This window comes from Myotis nattereri, assembly GCF_964212035.1.
Source record: "Myotis nattereri genome assembly, chromosome: 12".
Lineage (NCBI taxonomy): Eukaryota > Metazoa > Chordata > Mammalia > Chiroptera > Vespertilionidae > Myotis > Myotis nattereri.
The window spans coordinates 38,420,155-38,444,555 of record NC_138087.1 but is presented as its reverse complement, the minus strand read 5'-3'; the positions used below and the strand labels follow the sequence as shown (position 1 = coordinate 38,444,555).

Below are 24,401 nucleotides of genomic sequence, written 5' to 3'. Positions count from 1 at the left end.
AAGAAAGCGCAGCCTCCTTGAACTTAGCCAACAACCTGGGAGATTTAACACCTTTCAGTTGTGTTAATGCCCAAGCAGTAATGAACAACCACTTTGGCATGAGAGCTGCCGAACACCCTCCTTTTGTGAATTGCACACTTGCTAATGAATAAATCCCTGTGCTCCTATAAGCCGCTGAGCCAGACTTTGGGGACCCAGAGGTAAATAGGTGACCTAGTTTGCTCAGGACAGGAACATCTGCACCAAGGTGTTCTTTAGAGGTACACTTGTTCTGAATGGGTCACAAAGGCCAATATGAGGAAAAATATTTTCCTGCCTTACCCCACCCACAAATAATGGGCCAAGCACCCACTAACATTTCTACGGGGTGCTCCTCTCTAGCCGTACAGAGGACACAGTAGCTGGCAAGTTGCTGACCGCCTGGAAAGAGGCCATCAGCTGGAAGTGTGGTATTGTGAGAATTATTTATTTGGTTGTAGGATGGCCAGACGCAGCAGGCAGGAGCCGAACACCGCAGTGAGCTCCAAAAGCCGGGTGCAGGGTAGGGAGCCAGCAGAGAATCAGGACTAGGGTAGCCCAGAACAAAGAGGCCTTCTGTTCCCAGGTCCTTGGTTAGCACAGCGAGAGACACTCTGCCAGACAAAAATGGGGTCCAGTTCCCACCCCTCCTCCAGGTCCTCTCACCAAGAGTGTGAGGCTCTGTGGGGTGCAGATATGTTCGTGGGTCCTGAACCACAAAGGACTTGACAGTGAAGAGAAACTATGGTTCTTACACTGGGCTTTCAGATTCTGTGTTCTTAAGTCTTCCCCAAGCTGGCCATGGCATTATTATTTTTTTATTTTTGTAAATCCTCAATTGAGGATATTTTTCCATTGATTTTTTAAAAATATATTTTATTGATTTTTTACAGAGAGGAAGGGAGATGGATAGAGTGTTAGAAACATCAATGAGAGAGAAACATTGATCAGTTGCCTCCTGCACACCTCCTACTGGGTATGTGTCCACAACCAAGGTACATGTCCTTGACTGGAATTGAACCTGGGACCCTTCAGTCCGCAGGTTGACGCTCTATCCATTGAGCCAAACTGGTTAGGGTGATTTTTTTTTATTATTATTATTATTTTTTTTAAAGAGTGGAAGGGAGCAGGAGAGACAGAAAGAGAGAAACATTGATATGAGAGAGACACATTGATTGGTTGCCTTCTGCACAAGCCCCAACTGGGGCCGGGGATCGAGCCTGTAACCGAGGTACATGCCCTTGACTGGAATCAAACCCAGGGCCCTTCAGTCTGCAGGCCAATGCTCTACCCACTGAGCAAAACAGGCTAGGGCCATTGCATTATCGTAAAACATGAAACATAGAAAGCCCGTCTGCAGTTTTTCTCTTCTTAATTCACCTTCTCCTTATTGTTTTATCTGTTTGTCTCAGTGCTGATGAAAATTGCCAATCCTGCATTCTTAGATACTGAAAATTACCCTTAGTGCAAAGCAGTTCTCCCATATAGCTCTTGGGGGGAGGGGTCATTTTTCCCATACAACTGTCTTTCCTCTTCTTCCAGCCCTGACCTATGCAGTCATCTTCAGGCAAATGTGGGCAATCTAACTTCCAGGGCCATTTATTTTTGCCACAATTCTCTGACTAGCCTGGACACATTCATGAAAATGTCCTCAGAGGATAAACACCCAACCACCAGAACTCCCAGTCTTTCCCATCAGACTGTTCCTAATTGCTCCGAGCAACTTCCAACAAGGACAAAGTGCAACCTCAGACTGTATCAAAGGGAGGGGTATGGACCCACAAATCTCCTGGTCCCAAGAAAAAGTCCCTCAGATAAGGATGATCTAGATTTAAAATTGTGGTAGGCATTGAGCTGGTGGTGGATAGTTACAATACAATCACCAATTGACACAAAGGTTTTTATTTTTATACTAGAGGCCTGGTGCATGACATTGGTACACTGCGGGTGGGAGGGTCCCTCAGCCTAGCCTGCACCCTCTTGCAGTCCAGGACCCCTTGGGGGATGTCCAACTGCCAGCTTCGGCCTGCTCCCCTGGGCCTAAGCCAGCAGTCAGACATCCCCAAGGGGTCCTTGGTGCTGCCGCAGAGGTGAGATAGGCTCCTGCTACCGCCACTGTGCTCACCAGCTGTGAGCCCAGCTTCTGGCTGAGTGGTGCTCCTCCTGTGGGAGAGCATCTGCCCCCCTGGTGTTCAGTGTGCGACTGGTCATTCCACCATTCAGTCGATTTGCATATTAGCCTTTTAGTATACAGAATATATATGTATATGTGTGTGTATATATATATATATATATATATATATATATATATATATATTTAATTTAAGTATATATTTAAATATTTAAAATATAGATAAAAACAGATCAGTCTTATAGAACTCAAAACATAATTTCTCTTAGAAGCAATGTTTAAAGTAGTCAAGATTCCAGCTAGCATACTATAGAACTGCTTCTGGGGAAAACTGTGCTCTTCATTTCAACTTGAGATCCAATAGGAGGAACGTTTCTTTCGATTTCTTCTTACTGTAATTTGAGGTATAGCAGGGACTTCAGTTCACATCACAAGCAGTTTCATAAACAGCCCCCCTTCTGGTGGTGTGCTGTGTGCTATGGCAGATTGGTGGCTAAGTGGCTCTGGGAGCCTCACAGGTCTGCCTTCCCGGACATAGGCAGTTGAGTGAAGGGGAGTCTCATGACACGGTGGCTAAAAATTAAGCTCCCTGGCTTTGTCAGCAGCAAGGAGGAAGCCCCCTGACTTGGGGTCAAAAAGAGGACACCCTCCCACCTCCTGCCACCATGGTAACCATCTGTGTATCAGGAGCATTTTTAGTCCCCAGCCTGCTTGGGCAACTACCAGCACAGATAAAGTGTTAGAAAGTCTATTGTTAATGAGCTTTTCTTCCAGCCTTTTCCCCTTTCCACAGTGTACAAGCCGGTCACCAATTTCCATGTTGACATTTCCCCCATCCCTCTATAGGTGAAAAGCATGGCCCAGTATGTACACAACATGGACAAACAGGACAATTTTCGGAGGACTCGTTTTTCCGACCGTTTCAAAGATGACATAACTACCATTGTTAACGTGGTCACCTCGGAGATTGCAGCCCTTTTAGTAAAGCCTCAGAAGGTAACTGTGTCGTGTGACTCTATGTTCTAAATTTTTTTAACTTGAACATGTTATTTTCATAATCAGAGAAAAACAAGCATCATCTTAAAGCAATAATTTGAATGTAACTAACTATACCTGACACGCAAATGCTGTTTTTTTAAACTGAATGGGACCTTAGAGTGGGACAGGAGGTTTGCTCTAAAGAAATTGCAACATCTAATTACAATAGTTTGAATTATTATATCAATGTAGAAATGAGAGAGAATATTCTTGTCCTTAGGAAATATACCATGAAGTATTATGGGGTAAATGGGCATGATATTTGTGACCTCCTTTTTTAATGGTTCAGAAAAAGAATTGTATAAAAGGAATGATTAATGTAGCAAAATGTCAAATATGTATGAACCTAGTTGAAGGGTATACAGGAGATTTTGTACTATTCTTGCACCTTTTTGGTAAGCTTAAAATTACTTTAAAATAGAAAGTTAAACATATAAAATGCAATAAAACAAAAATTTTAAAGGCAGCTATAAAATTTGAAGCAGCAGTGATCATTATTAATACCTTTATCATTATAAAGAACGTGTATAGCACCAAGTGCTCAGGAGAAATAACCACTTTTTCTCATGGCAAACTTTCTGAGAATGGCAATGATATCTCCATTTTGGCAGGCATGAAAAATGAGGCACCGTGAGGTTGAGATTTTTAAAAGTCACACAACTAGCAGCAAAACCAGGACTGACAATTCCATGCCAGAATATTCAGGCAATTATGTATACTACCCAGGGGTGGCCCGTGAGGATGCTGAGAGTGTGAGGACTTGGTGCTCCATGAGATTGTGGAAACTTCTTTATCAGGTCTACTTCCATGCCAGTGGCTGGTCAGCTTAGCCTGAATAACAAGAGGAACATAACATAACAAGGAAAATATTTTCAAGATATATTTTCAATAGTGTCAGAGAAAACTGATTCATCATTCTGGGACTAGAAGGCATGACCATGCACAAGTGCATCTCGATTGCTCTGAAGTCCTGTAAAACCCCTCATGCACATGAGCCCTGTGAAGTAATAAAAAACCCTGGTCTCACTTTATGCAATAATTCACCCTACCATGGGTGACTATGAATTCTTTTAGGCTGGGCCTGATGCCTAATTGGAGAGAAAAAAATCCTTAGGTAAAAATGGATTTTTTTATCCTGATTTGATTTTCTGCAACAGTACTTATAAGAATCTGTCTCATTGAAGATAGTGAATACATTTCAAGTTACTTTTGCCAAAACAGTACTTACCAGAATCAAATAAATTATGATAAAACCATCTGAAGAAATATGAGAGACTAGGATGTAGGAAAATGTTTATTATGTAACTAGGGGCCCGGTGTACAAGATTTGTGCACTGGAGGGGGGAGGGAAGGGGGCAAGGTGGATCCCTCAGCCCGGCCTGTGTCTTCTCATAGTCCAGGACCTCTTGGGGGATGTCTGCCTGCCGGCTTAGGCCCAATCCCCAGGCCCTCTCGCAGTCTGGGACCCCTTGCTCCTTACTGCCCGCCTGCAGTGGAGGCAGGAGAGGCTCCCACCACTGCTACTGCGCTCGCCAGCCTTGAGCCCAGCTTCTGGCTGAGCAGCGCTCCCCCTGTGGGAGCGCACTGATCACCAGGGGGCAGCTCCTGCATTGAGCATCTGTCCCCTGGTGGTCAGTGTGCATCACAGCAACTGGTTGTTCCTCTGTTTGGTCAATTTGCATATTATGCTTTTATTATAAAGGACTAGGGGCCCGGTGCACGAAATTCGTGCACTGGGTGGGGGTGGGGGGAGTGTCCCACAGCCCAGCCTGCCCCCTCTCACATACTGGGAGCCCTCAGGCGTTGACCCCCATCACCCTCTGATCGCCTGATCAGCCCCTTGCCCAGGCCTGACGCCTCCACCAGAGGTGTCAGTCTTGGACAGGGGACCCCCATCTCCCCCCGATCACTGGCTCTGGCCCCCGCCCAGGCCTGAGGCCTCTGGCCCAGGAATCATGCCTGGGCAGGGGACCCCCATCTCCCTCTGATCGCTTGCTCCACCCCCCGCCCAAGCCTGACGCCTCTGACCCAGGCTTCAGGCCTGGGCAAGGGGACCATCATATCCCCCCAATCCCCGGCTCTGCCCCCCACCCAGGCCTGATGCCTCGGCCAGAGGAGTTGACCCTCATCACCCTCTGATCACCAATCACCGGATCGGCCCCTTGACCAGGCCTGAGGCCTCCGGCAGAGGTGTCAGGCCTGGGCAGGGGACCCCCAGCTCCCCGCGGTTGCAGGCTCCGCCCCTGCCCAGGCCTAACGCCTCTGGTCTAGGCATCCGGCCCGGGCAGCGGGGACCTGCAGTGGCAGCGGGGGGCGCCGCGATTGTGGGCTTTGCTTTGGGCCCAGGCAAGGGACCCCTAGCTCCTGGGACTGCCAGCTTCGACCGTGCCCAGCTCCCATCGCTGGCTCCACCCCTACTTCCTGCTATCACTGGCCAGGGCGGCAAAGGCGCCTGATTCTCAGATCATGGCTGGGGGGCAGGGCAAAGGCGGCCCCAGGGCCGCCTTTGCCCTGCCCCCCAGCTCTTAGCTCCCCCCTGGGTTTCCGATCACTGTCAGTGGCAGGGGGCTTCTTCCTGCTTTCCCTTTCGCCTCCCTGCATTGTGCCTACATATGCAAATTAGCCGCCATCTTGTTGGCAGTTAACTGCCAATCTTAGTTGGCAGTGAACTGCCAATCTTAGTTGGCAGTTAATTTGCATATAGCCCTGATTAGCCAATGAAAAAGGTATCGCCGTACGCCAATTACCATTTTTCTCTTTTATTAGTGTAGATGTTGAATGAAAAAATTCAGGACCCAGCATTGTATATAGAGAATGAGCTCACTTATATACATATAAATATACATGTAGGGGGAAAGATTAGAAGGAAATGTACCTTAATATTAGCAGTAGATAAAGAATTACTTGATTCAACCTCATGGCATCAGTTAAGTTTTAAACTATATTTGCTTTAATTGTGCAGGGTTACCTGCTTAGCCCAGTGTCTCCTAGAGGAAGGAACACTGATTATAAAAATAGGACCTGCCTCTCCCAGCTTTCCCACTCGGGACCAGGGGGTTCATGACCAGGGTTTACCACAAAGTGACTTGAGTGTTTATATATTTGTTTTTAAGGAAACCGAACAGGCAGAGAAGATCAACATTAGCCTGGCTTTCTTCCTGTATGACCTTCTCTCACTTATGGATCGTAGCTTTGTGTTTAACCTCATCAAACACTATTGCAACCAGGTGAGTGTTCCCTCGGACACAGTCGTGTTGCCCCTGGTTCCTTCTGGTCTATGTGATGCTCGTTGTCATGGTGAGCTATCTTATCCAGTGCCAAGTTAGACAGCTTGGCTCTTGTACATTCTGAGTCTTATGCCATAGACATCCCTAGACACAATGGTTTGCATGGATTCCTAAAGCAATTATCAACCCAATACAGAAGGGTTAATCTAAGGAAACTGAAATTTGTTACTGATATGGTCAGCTTTCTTCAATTTACATTTAACAGAAATTGCATGACCATAGCATTCGATCTTTGACCAGGCGTAGAATTCAAAATATGAGGTCTCTTTTCACATATTAGGATAATTAATTAAAGTGCATGAGGAGGAGGCATGTCCATTGGCAAGGATGAGACACTGGTTTCCTGTGCCAAGGCGAGAGGTGTTTATGATGATCTATTGAGAGGTTCAAGGTCCATCAAAACCCTTCTTTCTGTGCTTTGCCTTAAGAGAAGCTGCCTCTCATTGGCAGCCTATTGAGTCTGGATCCTTCAGTTGTCACTTTCCCCAAGAGAAGCACGAGATCTCTTCCAGACTGTCACCTGTGTCAGCTTTTCGTTGCTAATTTCATGGTTGGTTTGTTCAAGGGAAGATTTTTTTTTCTGAAAACTCTTCCAGTTTTCTGTTTCTTTCTCTTCTCCCTCTTTGAAGCAAACTCTTGGCTTTTTTTTTTTTTTTCAAAGTAATTTGATGATCTCATCCAGGGAACTGGCTTGAGAACTTCCTGTTGGGGTCTTTAATTAGAAACTACAAAAGAACCCTTGTGGCATCAAGGCCACCCAGTCATATTCCATTAGTTTTGTGTGGCCCCATGTGGGGGCAACGCCTTTCATTTAGTTTCTTGGACACAGTAGGGTTTTTGTAGAATTAATTATATTCTGTTACACTGAAGACATACTTCCAGGTTATGAACAGAGGCTTGCCTTGGTATTACAGATTTGACAAGACTGGGGTTTGGGGCAAGAGTCCTCATTTTGGGCAGTTTTTAGGCTAGGAATCATGAGAGGACACAGGTAGTGGATGAAAACCTTTTGGGCCTCCCTGTAATACAGAGTTTGCCCTTGGAATCTTGTATTTGCATAATACCTCTCAACATCCTATAGAATCCGGGGCCCACTGAGCCATAGGATGTTGAGAGGTTTCTTTGCAGAGTTTTCTGTGGTACTGCCCCATTCATTTTTATTAATCTGGGGTGAAAGGATATTTTTGTGTCTGTCAACCTCAACTCCATTCACCTTATAATAAATGCTTCTTTCCTTTCTTTATTGTTCTCCCCAGCTGTCAGCCAAGCTGAACAACCTCGCGACGCTCATCTCCATGAGGCTAGAGTTCCTGAGAATCCTCTGCAGCCATGAACATTACCTCAACCTGAACCTCTTCTTTATGAGCGCGGACACTGCTCCAGCATCTCCCTGCCCCTCCATATCTTCCCAGGTAACCCGTTACCTGAAAGAGTTATACACATGATTTCACTTAATTAGCTTAATTTAGTAATTTGTTCTCTAAAGGTTGGCGTTATTAATTTTTAAAGAACCAAGCCAGGTCGGTGTGGCTCAGTAGTTGAACCAGGAGGTCACAGTTCAATTCCTGGTCAGGGCATATACCTGGGTTTTGAGCTGGATCCCCAGTAGGGGGTATGTGGGAGGCAGCTGATCAATGATTCTCTCTCATTATTGATGTTTCTATCTCTCTCTTCTCCCTTCCTCTCTGAAATCAACAAAAATATATTTTAAAAAAGAAAAATCAAGCTATGGAAACAGATAAGTTGATTCAGATACATATAAATATACTTCCCAAAGTTGTACCATCTAATCATTTACATACTAAGTGGTTGATTTCTCTCTAGGCTCTAGAGTCTAGAACAAGAAATCCATATATACTATGAAAAATCAGAAATTTATAGAAAAGTCACATGTCTTCTTTTGTCTCACATTAATCATCTTTCTACTTCAGCTTGACAGTCTCCTCTAGTCACTTCACTTTTCTGAAATCCCAGCACCATAAAATGTATGAAGTTTCAGGTTCCTTTTTATTGATTCCAAAATGACCTAATAGTGTTTTTTAAAATATATTTTTATTTTTTTATTGATTTCAGAGAGGAAGGGAGAGGGAGAGAGGGAGAGAGGGAGAGGGAGAGAGGGAAAGAGGGAGAGAGGGAGAGAGAGAGAGAGCGAGACAAACATCAATGATGAGAGAGAATCATTAATCAGCTGCCTATGATAGTGGTTTTTAATGTGGATATTATATCCTTGATCTCTCTCAGAACTTTTTGCTGGTACTATTATAAAATGGAATTCAGCACAAGATGAGTCCACCTTGAATCACATTCCAGATCATTTGGCTCATGAAACACTGAAAAGATTGCACCATAAACTAAGCAAATGGCCTGTTGTATAGGGAATATATTTCTAACAAGTTTTGTTCATGATCAGTCAGAAAGAGGAACACTTGTATTAATATTTATACACAGGAGTTCCAGCAATCATTTTTTGTAGAACAGTATTTTTCAAGTTAGGCTCAGTGGGCCCTGGATTCTATAGGATGTTGAAAGGTATTATGCAAATACAAGATTCCAAAGTCTAATCAGTTTGGAACCCCTGTGTTAGCAGGTTTCTTTGCAGAAGGCCAACTAAGAGTCTCTGACTTGGTGTAAATTGTAAATGCCCCAGGGGCGGAGGAGGCAATCGGAAGGAGGTGTATAATGAGCAGCAATTCACAAAATGATCTGACTCCAGAAACTTTTTGTTTTTCCTCCATAGATTTCTCAAGGGGCTAGTGTCCTCTAGAAAAACTTTAAGGAAATGCTATTTTTATAGTCACAGTTCATTTATAGGGAAAAAATCAGTAGCTCAGAGAAGCAGGTAAGATTTCTCAATATTAGGTTCTATTTTTGTTGCATATTTCTGGATACTAGCACAAAGGTGAAGGTCTGTCTTATTAGTTAAAAAATAATAATCTTGGCCATTCATGCCCAAAGACATGATCTAGATATTGGCTATGCGATCATCTGAGTGAGAACTGGGAACGGTGTCTTACAAGCTGCAATTCCATTTGTGTTCACTTTGCCCCAGGTCCTTGCCCACATTCCCTCTGACTACCCCAGGGAGTGAGCCAACCCAGGGGCCAAGCCCAGCCCCACCGAACATCAAGGATTCCAGAGACATTTTAGATTCTCTTAGTGAAATATAAAGTGTGCCGCAGGATAAGAGCACAGGAATTACCTGGGACTGGTCCATCTGACACTTCCCTGCCTTGACACCGCTTTTAGTTTCCAGGCCAGCAACATTCAGACACTGTGTGTAAACCATGTTTAGAAGTGCAGCTCAGTGTACGAGTCCTGTTCACTATAAAGGGGGCAGTTTGTTAGAGAGGAATTGCCTGCTCACAGCTGCAGTGTTGGATCCTGTTCCCATTTCCCTGTCCAAGTGTTGTCCTGGGATTTTCATCTTCAACCTTTGATTGCTTGTGAGGAAGGGAGTGTTCCGCGTCGTGTGACAGAACCCGAGTGCTTTATTTTCATCTTTCCCAATGGGCAGTTTTCCACCTGTGGGGATGGGAAAGCTATGTGACCACTCTAGTCTCGGTTTCCTCATCTGTCTCATAGGGAGAGTAGTGATGATCTGCCTCACTGGGTCGTGCTTACCAAGCTTGGCTGTACTCATGTTCAATAAATACTAGCTCTTGTGGTCTTAGTCCCAGTTCTTGTTACTCATACAGCTGCTCCTTGCATTTCTGTAGAACTCGAGCTCCTGCTCCAGTTTCCAGGACCAGAAGATCGCCAACATGTTCGACCTGACTCCTGAGTTCCGCCAGCAGCACTTCCTCACTGGCCTTCTCTTCACAGAACTGGCTGCTGCGCTGGATGCCGAAGGGGAAGGGTATGTTTCTGACATTAATAACGGGATACGAAGCACACACAAAAATGCTACCTGCTACTGTTTGCAGTTCCACATTCAGTCCATAGCACCTTTATACCCACTAGGATGGCTATAATAAAAAAGACTGATAATAGCAAGTGTTGGCAAATGGAATATGGAAACTTCATGCTCTCCTGCTAGGAATGTAAAGTGGTGTAGCCACTGTTGAAAACAGTTTGGCAGTTCCCCTAAACGTTAAACATAGAGTTACCATATGACCCAGTAATTCTACTCTGTGGTATGTACTCAAGAGAAGTAAAACTTATACCACACAAAAACATAACCAGAAATATTCATAGCAGCATTCACAATTCATAATAGTCAAAAAGTGGAAAGAGTCCAAATGTCCACCAGTTGATGAGTGGATGAATAAAATGTAATATATTCATCCTGGCCATCGTGGCTCAGTAGGTAAGCATCGATCTATGAACCAGTAGGTCATAGTTCAATTCTTGGTCAGGGCACATGCCCAAGTTGTGGGCTCGATCCCCAGTGTGGGCCATGCAAGAGGCAGCCAATCAATAATTCTCTCTCATCATTGGTGTTTTTATCTCTCTCTCCTTCTCCCTTCCTCTCTGAAATCAATAAAAATATATTTTAAAATAAATAAAATAAAGTGTTATATATTCATACAATATTATCCAACAATAAAAAGGAATGAAAGACTTGATGCTACACCATGATGAATTTTAAAATATCATGCTAACAGTGACCCAGGACTAGGACACAGGTAGTCTTTGTCTGAGCCGTAAATACTTCTACCCAATTTTTCTTGATTTCCACATTGTCACCCCATTGTTTAGGAACATGCTGGTCACTCCTTATTGTTTAAGAGCATTTCGGTCCATCTCCCTTCATCATAACCTCTAGCCTTCTGTGTTGTGCCAACAGGATCAGCAAAGTGCAAAGGAAAGCTGTCAGCGCCATTCACAGCCTGTTAAGTTCTCATGATCTTGACCCACGCTGTGTCAAACCGGAAGTGAAGGTCAAAGTCGCTGCCCTTTACTTGCCTTTGGTTGGCATCATCTTGGATGCTTTGCCACAGCTCTATGACTTTACAGGTAATAATTCCTTCTGTTTCCTCCTCTGGATTGATGGGGACCCTGCCCAGTGCTCCACTAGAATGAGGTTTCTGTCATTGGCTCCAGGGCGGATATGCTTAAGGGAACAGGTCTCCACACCGTGCTCTCCAGACCTTTTTAAGGCCCCAGTAAGTTTTATTTTCTTAAGGTACATAACCCTGTCTATGTTTTTATTTAAAGATTATTTATTTGTTCATTCATTCATTTGTTCATTGGTCTGATGGTGTATAATAACATTTATAGACCATACACCACAAAGGACGAGATTATAACAAGATCACCCAACTTTGGAGATTCCTGCTTTAATGCCTTGAAATAAAGGTGTTCCTTACCTTCTGAGCAAAGAAGCAGCCTCAAATGAACCTAAACAATTGTTACATGCAAAAAAAAATATCCTGGTGTCTTTCAGGATTAGGAAAGTCTGCCATGGGGGAGGAATTTTGCCTTTGGCACTAAGAAGTTGATTCTGAGGTCAGAAGTCAGTATCTCTCATATAGGAAGGGGGGAAAGGATAAATTATCTCAAAGGGGTTGGAGCATATTACAGTGTGGATTCAGAATGTAGGTGAACAAAACTACCCTGTACCTGAGAAAAGCAATCCCATTGCCTACCCTCCCCACAACACACACACACACACACACACACACACACACACACACACACACACACATTTCTGATCACTTCAGAGTGATGCTTGCTTTTCCCCCAACTCAAGGGAAGTTCTTAGAAATGACCATGCTGCTCTCTTGACTGATGAAGGATCCTGGGGTCTGAGGAATGCTTACATCAGCCCAGCATTCTTGTGGTCAATCATCCTTGGAATCTTAGAACCACCAAAGTTCTTGCTTCCTCTAAATGCAAAGTGTCGTGTGTGATTTAATTATTTCTAAGATCATTATGGTGATAATTATTTAGCTCAGAAAATGAGCAAAAAAATAACGGGCAAGGAAATTACAGAAGCAAGCTTGGCACACAGGGTGAGTGGGCGGCAGGAGGATGTAGAGCTTCCTCTGGGTGTGCCTGACTGGAAGGCAAATAGAGAACAGAGTCATCTTCAAAATTTGAAGATGTGGCTCAGAGCAGGGCAGGTGTCTTGCAGACCATTTCTAGAATTTTGTGTGAAAGTTTCTAGAAAGTTTCATTTGAAGACCCATGATTGGTTTGTTTCCAGAGCAGGGAACCACTTTATCACACATTCTCCAGAGATTCCTTGTTGATTAGAATTTTCCAAATTAGTTATTTGGGATCAAAACTTTTTAGCAATTCGCTTTTGAACCTTTTAAGTCTTGACTATTTCTTTACATATGCATTGAACTTTATGGTCATAATGAGCTGACAAGTGGGAAAACAATAAAAAGTATTCTATTATTAATATGGTATAATATCTATTGTATATGTAATCTTTAAATTGATAAACTAATAAGAATATAGTCTTTAGAAAGAGATACAAATGAATTCAAACTGCAGCCCACTTATTACTATATGTGATCTTTGATGAGATCCTCAGCCTTTTCTCAGATGTAAAAACTGTAATGGTGCCCACATCATAGATGAAGTGAGAGAACATTTTGTATAGCAAATATTTAGATCCTTCCTTCCTTGTCTTATAACTATGACCCTGTGCATATTTAGAGGGAGAAAGAATGTATCCTCAAATATCCCTATATTACCAGATCTTGTATCATTTCCATGTGCTATTCATTTTACCATTTGTTTAAAGACCCAATTGCCTTAAAATACAATAGTGAATTATTATTTTTAAAAATTGAGTTCTTAAACTGCATCCTTTTTTCAAAATGTTAGCAGATGAAAATACTGTTCTCACTGTACTTTAAAAAAAATTGAAGTTACAATACTGGTAATATTGACTGGTCTAATAAAATGAATTTGTAATGGATCAATCAGGTGCAAGTGTTTTAATACACTTTTCTAAGAATTTTCTAAATACTTTATATGTGTGTGATTGGTAGTGTTTTTAAAAACCAACCTTTTTTTACTTGCCTATATCTAGACCTATGTATAAATATAGATATGTCTATATTACATAGATACAATAAATTAACATTCATTTCAAAACATTTAAAAATAAAGTATTACTGAATTTGTGATAATAGCTTGTTATTCTATAAAGTATTAATTAATTCTGTAATTATAGGCTCCTTTCTATTTAGTTATTATTTAAAATATATGAATACATTTTTAAATGTTATAGAAAAGTGTTATGAAAGTTCTGAAAATTTTTATTTTAACAACTAGAAAAATTAATTTCTAGCATAATCTTGAGCTGGACGTTCTGTCTTTTTTATTATAAGCCTCCCCCCCCCCTTTCCCCTATAGACAGTAGCAGATAAATAATGTAAACATCAGGTTTAAAATTACTGTGATGACTTTAGTGACTGATAAGGATCAGGTACGCATTGGATATTGGGTTTAGGACATAAGAAATCACCATCTTTGACTTGACATTAACAAAGATACTTTCTTAATTAGTGTTTTTGGTTTCTTTTTTTAAATTTAAATTCTTTATTGTTTAAAATATTACATACGCCTCCTTTTTCCCCCCTTGAACTCTCCCCGGCCACTCCCTCCCCCCAGCACATGCCCTCACCCCCCCCCCCCACTATCTGTGTCCATTGGTTATGCTTATATGGATGCATACAAGTCCTTTGGTTGATCTCTTAATACCCCTTCCATCCTCCCCTGCCTTCCCTCTGAGATTTGACAGTCTGTTCATGCTTCTGTGTCGCTGCATCTATTTTTGTTCATCAGTTTCTGTTGTTCATTGTATTCTACAAATGAGTGAGATCATGTGATATTTATCTTTCTCCAACTGGCTTATTTCGCTTAGTATAATGCTCTCCAGTTCCATCTATGCTGTTGCGAATGGTAAAAGTTCTTTCTTTTTTATAGCAGCGTAGTATTCCATTGTGTAGATGTACCATAGTTTTTAATCCACTTATCTGCTGATGGGCACTTACGCTGTTTCCAAATCTTAGCTATTGTACCAAAGATTTTTTTAAGATGAATTATTAGAGCATTTTTCAGTTTACAGCACAATTGAGAGGTGGGTATAGAGATTTCCCATATACCTTCTGCCCCAACACATACATAGCCTCCCCATTAGCAGCATCCCCCACTAGAATGGTATACATCTTACAATTGGTGAACTACATCAACACATCATTATCACCTAAAGTTCATAGTTCACATTGGGGTTCCCTCTTGGTGTTGCACATTCTAAGGGTTTGGATAAATGTGTAATATGTATTCATCACTGTAGTATTATAAGTAGTTTCTCTGCCCTAAAACTCCTCTGTACTCTGCCTATTCATCCCTCCCTTCCCCCAATCCCTGACCACCATTGAACTTTTTACTGTCTCTATAATTTTGCCTTTTTCACAATGTCATATAGTTAGAATCATATAGTATGTAGCCTTTATAAATCAGCTTCATTCCCTTAACAATATGCATTTAAGGTTCCTTCATATATTGTCATGGCTTGCTAGCTCATTTCTTTTTAGCACTGAATAATTTTCCATTGTATGGATGTACCAGTTTTTTCATCCATTCACCTACTGAAGGACATCTTGGCTGCTTTCAGGTTTGGGTAATTATTAATGAAGCTTCTAAAACACCTACATGCAGGTTTTGATGTGGACATGTTTTCAACTCCTTTGGGTAAATACCCAGGAGCACAATTGCATTGATAAGACCAATAATGTTTGACTTGCAGCTGCAGATGCCCGTAGTGGAAAAAACCGCGCCAGTGGTTCGGATGAAGAACAAGATGGGACCAGTGGAATTAACCAGAATGTGGCACTGGCCATAGCTGGGAATCACTTTAATTTGAAGACAAATGGACCTATGCTGTCTTCCTTGGTATGTTGCACATTTCTCTAGTTTGTTTTTCGTTTTGAGTCTTTTTCCATCTTCTGATAGGTTCATTCTTATATTCACCTACCAGAACCCTCCCTAGAGTAGGCAGTGAGATTTCTGCCTCTTTGCTCAATGCTGGAACAAGTCACTGTGAGGCTGGCAGCTCTGGAGGGAAATGGTGCAGATGAGGCTACACACACAGTCAGATGGGGTGCTGGCAACAGCAAGAGAATCACAAGTCCAGTTCAGACCATCTCAGTGGTGCCAAGTTCAAGGCTCAGAAAACCAGGAAAGAGGTGAAACGGGAAACCTGAGATTATTGCAGAGGATCAAACCAAGGCTCTCTCAGTGGGAGGCTTGAGCTATGTTTATTCTGTATATTTATTATTCATACTGTGTCTGCCTCCGAAAAAAGATTGAAGGTCGCTTGATAGATTGCTTATTAAGCAAAAGACTTCAGCTTTTCTAGGTCCCCGGAGAGCCTCAGCAGAGTTATCTGGCTCAGTCCCTATGCACAAACTTGGGTTTAAAGAGTGGCTCTCCCTGGAATAAAACCTCTGACTCATGGAGGTGTGATCTCTCTCTGTTTCTTGATGAGCTCTGAATGCCCCTATGTCAAGTCGACTCTCTATCATCCTGCTAATGGAACTGAGCATTTCAGAGTAGAGTGTATCTGTAAAGGACTCAACTAGGTTCTCTCCTGGAAAGGCAGTATTGAGACCTAACTCATCCATGCTAGATGACTTTCTTCTCGTCCCTCCAGCATTTTTAATCTCACATTTCCCCTCCCCACCCCTCACCCCCATCTCTAGTAAACCTCCATGAGGTTTGGAGGACAGGGAGATAAGAAAGAGAATAGACATTTGAGAGTTGACATTACTCATCCTACAGTTTGATAAATATTGTGTTTTATGACCTCCTCCACCTTTCTAATAGCCATCTTAGCAAAGTGAGGTGCTTGAGGTGGTGTATGCCTTTTACATTGTTATTTGATCTAAGGGCAAAAGTTCAAATGCCCAAAGCTCATCTATTAGAAGATATTCCCTGTGAGGTTATATCTAAAGACTTCATGTCTTCTTTTCACTGTACTCAGAAAAACTAAAGTTAAAGTAACTTCATAAGCCCTATCATTCCCATCCAAAACCAACATTTCCCTCCCATACTTACAAATAGCTCATTGCAAATTCACCACTACAGTCCATTGGATATTAGCTACATCACATGAACCAAGGGTGCAGCCACATATTGTTCTCTCTGTTGATCTGATGAGTGACAGAAAGTATGCTCAGCACTCTAAAATGAACTCTAATGGCCCGTATACTCAAGCAAGTAGCCTGAGTTCCCACACCCATACACCCAGAAAAACATAAATTGTGGTTAAAGTCACATTGCAGAGGACTCCACTAACTTATGGATTTGATTAATTGGTTGAGCATATTATGCTTTAGTTCTCTGCTATAAGATTGCTTTAAGTTGCCTAGTGTCCAGATTGAAGGAGAAATACTTGGATATCTTAGCATGGGAGTCCCTTGTTATCACTGAGATTGGGGGAGAGTGGTCAAGGTCCAGGGCAGACCACCAGACGACAATGCTCCTGAGACAGAGAGTGCCCAAAGTTATGTGGCTAAAAGCCTGGCTCAGATACAGCCCCAGGTGAGCCTGTTGGCCGATGAACCTGGCTGTGAAAGGCCGAGTTCCTGGAGACAGACCCCAGCCAAGGTAGAAGTACAGTTACTGTGTTCTAAGAGATTAATGTCCCTTAAGACTTTCAGTGTTTCTACTGCTTAACTTCTTCCTCTGCATTTGTCTCCCCATCTGCCTGCTTCCAGCCTTACAAGCAGTACAATGTGCTGAATGCCGATACAACCCGAAACCTCATGATCTGCTTTCTCTGGATCATGAAAAATGCAGACCAGAGCCTCATTAGGAAGTGGATTGCTGACCTGCCCTCCATGCAGCTCAACAGGATTTTAGATCTCCTTTTCATCTGTGTCTCGTGTTTTGAGTACAAGGTAGGTGTGGGGTGGCTCCATTTTAAACTAGTTCTCATCTCTTAAGGTCCATCCTGTCTTGTCACTGTTCCCCTTTGTTTGGGCAATGGAAGCATCAGTACTTTTTCTTATTTCTGTATTAAAATCCATAACCGATTTGCATATGCAACACCTATCTGGATATGATAATTCCTCAGGGAAAGGGTCCTTGCCTTCTGCAGAGAGAACTCCATTCCTGTTAACAGGCTTTCAGCCATGGGATCCCCCAGAACAGTGTCTCTGTAGAGCACATGTCTGTACTGGCCGATCTCACCTTGAAGTGTTCTGTTGTGAAGAGTGTCCCTGTAGACAGAGATCTCACCAAACAAAACATCCTTCTTCCTCTGTCCTGTCCAGGGAAAGCCGAGTTCTGACAAAGTCAGTACCCAAGTCCTGCAGAAGTCGAGGGATGTCAAGGCCAGGCTGGAAGAGGCTTTGCTCCGCGGAGAAGGGGCCAGAGGGGAGATGATGCGGCGCCGGGTCCCAGGTGTGTTGGATCCGCTCTTCCCTGTTTTCTGTCAGAGACTTCTGCACCCTTTATGGGAGGAATGCCCTCCCAACATGAGTAGACACCATCACTTTAGTAAGACACTATGATAGTAAAGACAAGCAGGTTCTGGGATTCTGTGCCTGATGTGTGTCATGTCAACCCTGTGTCTCTCGAGGGAACGTTGCTTTCCTGCGATCACAGGAACCCCAGAAATGTCCCCAAATGGCATCTTCAGCCTAAAACTTGTCTGTGGTAAAAGATCACCTTCAAGAATGTGAGTCATCGTACGAGACAAATGGTGTCTCTCAAGGCTGAAGCCTCTCCACGGGATGTTTGACTTGTCTCCTCGGAGCGTGGTCAATACACAGGGTAGTTCTGGTTTCAAGATCATCTCCCCAAGTCACTCAGGCCACTGTTAGAATGGAACAAATCCTCTCAGGGGCCTCCGAGTGTCCTAGTCCTCCAGAGACCCCACCATACCAGGAATGGTCTCAAAGAGGCTGAGCTCATCGCTGTAGAATAGAGTGAAGTGCTCCAGTAGCCTCCGTCTGCTCTGCTGAGCTCAAAGTAAAACAGAGCAACAGCTCATCCGATGCAACGATGCAACGGGACACAGTGGTCAGGAACTTGAAGGGAGCTCAGCGTTTACATGTGTGGTTGGTTACCTTCATTTGACACCCATCCTGTCCTTTCAATAACTTAGCGAGAACCCCTGGAGTTTCACTGGACACCTGTGTTCCTGGAAACATGCTCACCGACACTCCAGAAAGGCAGGGGTTCTACTATAGCTCTAGCTTGTCAATCAAAGAGCAAGCCAGCCCAGACATGAACATGGCCTTTGTCTCCTACCAGCATTCAGCATGGACTCTAACCGAGAAGCAGCTCTGAGTCCTCTTAGTTGACCTTGTTACAGAACTTCTGGTTATCTTGGAGGGTTTCGTGCTAATCACATTCCTATCATGCATTTCTTAACTCCTAGGGAATGACCGATTTTCATGCCTAAATGAAAATTTGAGATGGAAGAAGGAGCAGACACATTGGCGGCAAGCTAATGAGAAGCTAGATAAGTGAGTCACTCAGCAAGTTTGTGCTACTTTTACCTAAAGTTCCAAACTATTTTTCCCAGGCTACTTGTATTACTACATCCTTCCAAGGGTAAGAAAATAAATCATTATGATTGGTGTAAATTCATTTCATCCAGGGACTCAGTATAATCAAAGGTATAAGGAGTTATGATTTCCAGCTCTTAAACATTTATCACATTGATAAGCATTTAAAGAAAACAACTATTTAGCAATCTCAGATAGCTTAACAAAAGCTGCTGATGGGGATAGCACAGGGTACCCAAGACCACATAATTTCAATTTATATTTCCTCTCCAGAAATGTGCACAGAAATGTCTATTCAGGGATATTTATATAAGCATTACATAAATTTATTTTTTAATGAGAAACGCTCTAAATGCTCAAGAATAGGGAGATATTAGGTTGGCATTAAAATATTTTGAACTCATTTTAATGACACAGGAAATGCTTATGATATAGTTCAGTAAACAGAAGAAGGATAGACACTTGATATTAGAGTAGAATCTTAAATCTCTAATTACATGTAGTAAATAAATTTTTGAAATATTGAAAAGAAATTTATCAAAATATTTTTAAATATGTTTTTATTGATTTTTAGAGAGAGAGGAAGAGATAAGGATAGAGAGATAGAAACATTGATGAGAGAGAAACATCATCAGTTGGCTGCCTCCTGCATGCCCCCTTCTGGGGATCGAGCCCGCAACCTGGGCAAGTGCTCTGACCCGGAATCAAACCAGTGACCTCTTGGTTCATGAGTCAATATTCAATCACATGAGACACATCTGAGGGGGGGAAATTTATCAAAATATTAACAGTGGTTTTCTTTGGGTGATTTTCTTTTAGAAATAATTGATGTTTTCTTCTTTATGCTTTGCTGTATTTCCTACAATGGATGTATTATGGTATATATTATTGAAAAAAAAATACAAAGCAATGAAAGAAGAAAAATCCTGCTTGGATTGCAATATATATATTTACATATATATATATATATATATATTATATATTTATATATTTATATATATATATTTATATATATCTATATATCTATATATACACACACACACACAATAATCTGGATATATGAGGACATTAAACTAAATATGTTGAATATATAGCACATGTCTGCTATTCCTTTTAGCAGCAGGTAGCCCAATGAATCCCAAGGTTCACTCAGTAAAACATTGCACAGCTAAAGACACCCCTCACTTGACAAGGCCTAGGAGGGGTAACCCCATGATGTGTGAAGCCCCCAACATAAGGGAGTGGAGGGTGGGGTAGACTTGAGTAGCAAGATTATTTTGTAAGCAAATATAAGTTACTAGCTTTATTGTTCCACAAGAATGCATCATTCTGGCCCACTTATAGGACTTTTGGGGACCTAATTTATTTTAAAACATTGAACACATTTTTATTATAGATGTTACTTGGAAAGCCCAGTTATTTGGTCTTATTAATAACATCTATTTGTTCTAGGATTTTTATTCTTGCTCTGTGTCCCCTGAACTGGTTTATAAGATATTTGGTTCTGAGAGTCCCTAAGTTCTAGCTCAGGCAATGAACAAACCAAAAAATAGTTTTTTTGAACATGCATGCAATACAGACTGCACAGGTGGTTAAGACATCTACTGTATGCAATTAAAAGAAGAGCTTAATGAGGCATGTTTTGCTTGGGCTGTGTAAATCGATGTTTTGGGAAACTTTCCCTTTTGCTTTCAGAAACAACACCATATGGAGCCTTCCCATTCAGGGCCCTCCAATTTTCTCTAGGTCAGTTCTCAGCCCTGAGCTACCTGGTGGGCTGCTTACTCACTGTCAGAGCTAATGATTCACCTCTGCAGATTGGGGTGGTATCTTTTTTTCTTTTCTTTTAAGAAACCATAGTAAAATTGAGCAGCTCGATTTAGAAAACTTTTTTAGAAAACTTTTTATAGTTATGAATAGTGGTGTCTTGCACCATTTTCTTTCAGATCACTTTTCAGTTATTTGGCTCTGTTCCTTTTAGAGCAGTAATTTTCAGCCAGGACTGTATGCTGGAACCACCAGGGAGCTTTTAAAGCTTCCAGTGCCCAGATGTACCCACGGCCAATTAATTCGGAATCTACAGTGGTGGGGTCCAGAAATAAGTATTTGGTAAAACTCCCACGTGATTCTATTGTGCAGTCAAATTTGAGAAACACCATTTTAAAGGAATAGTTAATAGGCTTTAAAAAAAAAACCCAGATTTGTGGTGTTGATGGTTGCATAGCAATATGAATGTATTTAATTCCACCAAACAGTACACTTAAAAATGGTTAAGATGATAAATTTTATGTTATGTGTATTTTACCACAATAAAAAATTGGGGAAGAGGGACTAGGATACTCTAGACCTGCAGGTCCAATATAGTAGCCACAGTAGTAGTGTAATGGAAAAGTACCAGATTTTGAAGATTTGGTACAAGTAAAATAATGTAAAATATCTCATTAGTAAACTTGATATTAGATTTTGAAGACAGTACAAAAAGATGTAAACTATCTCATCAGTAATACTTCTAGTGATTATACATTGACAGTATTATGTGATATATTGAGTTAAACAAAATATATTATAATTAATTTCACCTTTCTTTTTTTTTAAATATATTTTATTGATTTTTTACAGAGAGGAAGGGAGAGGGATAGAGAGTTAGAAACATCAATGAGAGAGAAACATCGATCAGCTGCCTCCTGCACACCCCCCACCGGGGATGTGCCCGCAACCAAGGTACATACCCTTGACTGGAATCGAACCTGGGACCCTTGAGCCCGCAGGCCGATGCTCTATCCACTGAGCCAAACCAGTCAGGGCAACCTTGCTTTTTTGTGTGTGTGGCTACTGCAAAGTAGAAAATGACATATGTGGTCCCTGTTATGTTTCTGTTGGATAGCGTTGCTCTAAATCTAAACCTATGAGTAAATTTGTAAAAAGTGGTGTTTCTATTTCACTTATTTTACACAAATATTATCACTCAGAGAATGAGAAAAACAAAACAACATAGGGCAGCTTGGGACCAAAGAGCCTCTCCTAAATGTGAAAAACAAGGAAAATATTTATTTTGAGGCCTGATGGCATGTGAACAACGGCACTGCCCCTATTGAGTGATGGGGACTCATGAGCAGCTGGGGATCCAGGGCAAGACTTTTGGGCTCACATCATGATCCACCTCCCATCTGCCCCCCACCCCCACCCCTGTGCTAACATTTTGGCCCCCTGGGACACCTTGGGAAAATCCATTCTTTACACTTCCCTTTCCCAGCAACTAAATTTAGATGAGGCACAATCTCCTTTCCCAACTTCACTTGGATTTTATGAAAATGGATGAACTAATGTGTACAATGCTCAGAGTCCTTGAAATGAAACCTAGTAGAGAAGGAGCACCAGGCAATTTCCCATTCCCTAGGGCAGTGGTTCTCAACCTTGGCTGCACATTAGAATCACCTGGGAATCTTTTTAAAATCCTCCGAGATGAGGCCCAGAAATCAGGATTTTAAAAAGATTCCCAGGTGAGCCAAGGTTGAGAACCACTGCCCTCATGGATAATAACCAAAAAACGAACATCTGGGAGGATGTTAGATGGCCCGCCCCGCAGGAATCCAATCCTGCTTCCCATTGGAAAAGGACAAAAGGCCCGCACTTGACTATGCAACCCCAGTGCAGTCTCAGGGAGGTCAAGAGACAGCCTCTTCCCTGAACCCCTTTCCTAATCCAGCAGCATCATTGCCAAATTCACATCACACCCAGTCTCCTCACTCCCTCCAGTTCCTTGCAGAGGCTGTCCTTGGCTCAGATCTGGAGATGGTTATTCTGCATGAAATGTAGGAATGGCCCCCAAGGCTTTATGCAGCAGTCTGATTGGCTAGCCTCATTGCTAGTAGCAACCAATAATTGCCTTTCTACCCATCTTGTTATTTCTGTAATTGCCATCATTACTTAAAATAATGGGGATGAGGATGGCCTGGAGACGCCACCTAGAACACCTTTTTAACCAGACACCAACCGCAAAAGGCACCCTGCACTCCTTCGTTACCCGTGTTGCCCTTGCTCTGTATTCACTCCAATCCGACTCTTCAGAAGATGTCTTTATGCCTGTTGCATAGATTGCTATCGCTGCGATGCAGCCAGGTTTGACATGTGCTCGAATTTGACCTCTTTTTTATTTCTTAGAACAAAGGCAGAGTTAGATCAAGAAGCCTTGATCAGTGGCAATCTAGCGACAGAAGCAAATTTAATCATCCTGGACATGCAGGAAAACATTATCCAGGTGAGGACAACAAACACCTGCTCTATTCAGCGTGAACATACTGAAATTTAATAAAGAATTCTTTATAGAAACTTGTAAGAGGAATAAACATGATCCCTAAATGCCTTTTTTGAAAAAATGAAGTTAGGCAGTTTACAATAGTGTCCGACTTACAAATTCCAGAGATAATGAAAATTCTTCAGGCTTCTTTGAACTTGTTGTTCACCTGGAGGAGTTAGATGCTTTATAAGCTGACCCTTGTAGTTAAATCTGCCAGAATGTATCAAATGTATAATGTGAATGCTGGGTTTATCATCCAGTATCCAGAATAAGGATGGTAGCTAGGGGTGTTTTTTGGTGGTTCCACTTGAGTTATTGATATCTGGTAGAGGAGCTAAGATTATGACTGGGTTAGGTGTAAAAAAGAGTGTGTCTGTTTTGCATACAAATTGGAAAGTAATTTATTTGTGCCATAAACTCGCCGTTTCTGCTGTAGAAAAGTGTGAACAGTAATACAATTCATCACACTCACTTCATCTTCTAAGTGAATGTTTCCCCAAATTACCAAGACATCTAGGTGACAGTGGGTTTTTAGTTAACCTGAAAAATGAGTCCTGACATGTTTCCATTGAGAAGTCATTAGAGTAGAACTAGTATTGCCTTTTGGAGGCCAGAAGAAGAAAACTTGTTGAAATACAGTGGCACTTTAAATATCCAACTCTTAAGTTGTCTAAAATCAAGGCAATCATTGTACAAAAATAAAAACAAAAAGTATATGGCATCTTTGATAACTTAAATGCTTGGGATCACATTGATTGTATCCTTACATAACACAACTTTGAGTGCTATATACTTAACGCCCGTCCTCACAATGTATTTGCAGTTTTCAGAGAAAGCTGAAACTTGTCATTATCTTTGGTGGTTTTGATCTTACTGTAGCTGATAAACAAGCTCCTTCAGCCCCTATTGTACTAGGAAGCCCACAACTGTGTTTTGAAGCTCAAAGGAAGGCTGTACCTTGTATACAAAGAAAGAACATTACAAAAGCTATTGCCCGAGATTGTAACTTAGTTTAACAACCCAGATATAAACCCCAAATCAACTGGGAGTTTGGGAATAGTTACTTAGATGATATGTGTGGTCCTTTACCAAACCCATAAGCTCTTAGATCAAGAGGAATGGAACTGCAGGTCCCCGTGCTGATTGTC

At 42.0% G+C, this 24,401-nt stretch overlaps 1 protein-coding gene across 1 annotated transcript in view; it reads left to right on the top strand.

The window, feature by feature from the left end:
• The window catches only part of DOCK8 (dedicator of cytokinesis 8), a 198,287-nt gene that overhangs the window by 142,778 nt on the left and 31,108 nt on the right, over positions 1-24,401 (top strand). Inside the window, exons 25-34 of the mRNA XM_081102903.1 lie at positions 2,996-3,145; positions 6,301-6,414; positions 7,731-7,886; positions 10,191-10,330; positions 11,261-11,430; positions 15,185-15,330; positions 17,157-17,339; positions 17,715-17,844; positions 18,827-18,914; positions 23,118-23,214. Coding sequence (XP_080959029.1) covers positions 2,996-3,145; positions 6,301-6,414; positions 7,731-7,886; positions 10,191-10,330; positions 11,261-11,430; positions 15,185-15,330; positions 17,157-17,339; positions 17,715-17,844; positions 18,827-18,914; positions 23,118-23,214 — 1,374 coding nt within the window. The remainder of the gene's footprint in view (positions 1-2,995; positions 3,146-6,300; positions 6,415-7,730; positions 7,887-10,190; positions 10,331-11,260; positions 11,431-15,184; positions 15,331-17,156; positions 17,340-17,714; positions 17,845-18,826; positions 18,915-23,117; positions 23,215-24,401) is intronic.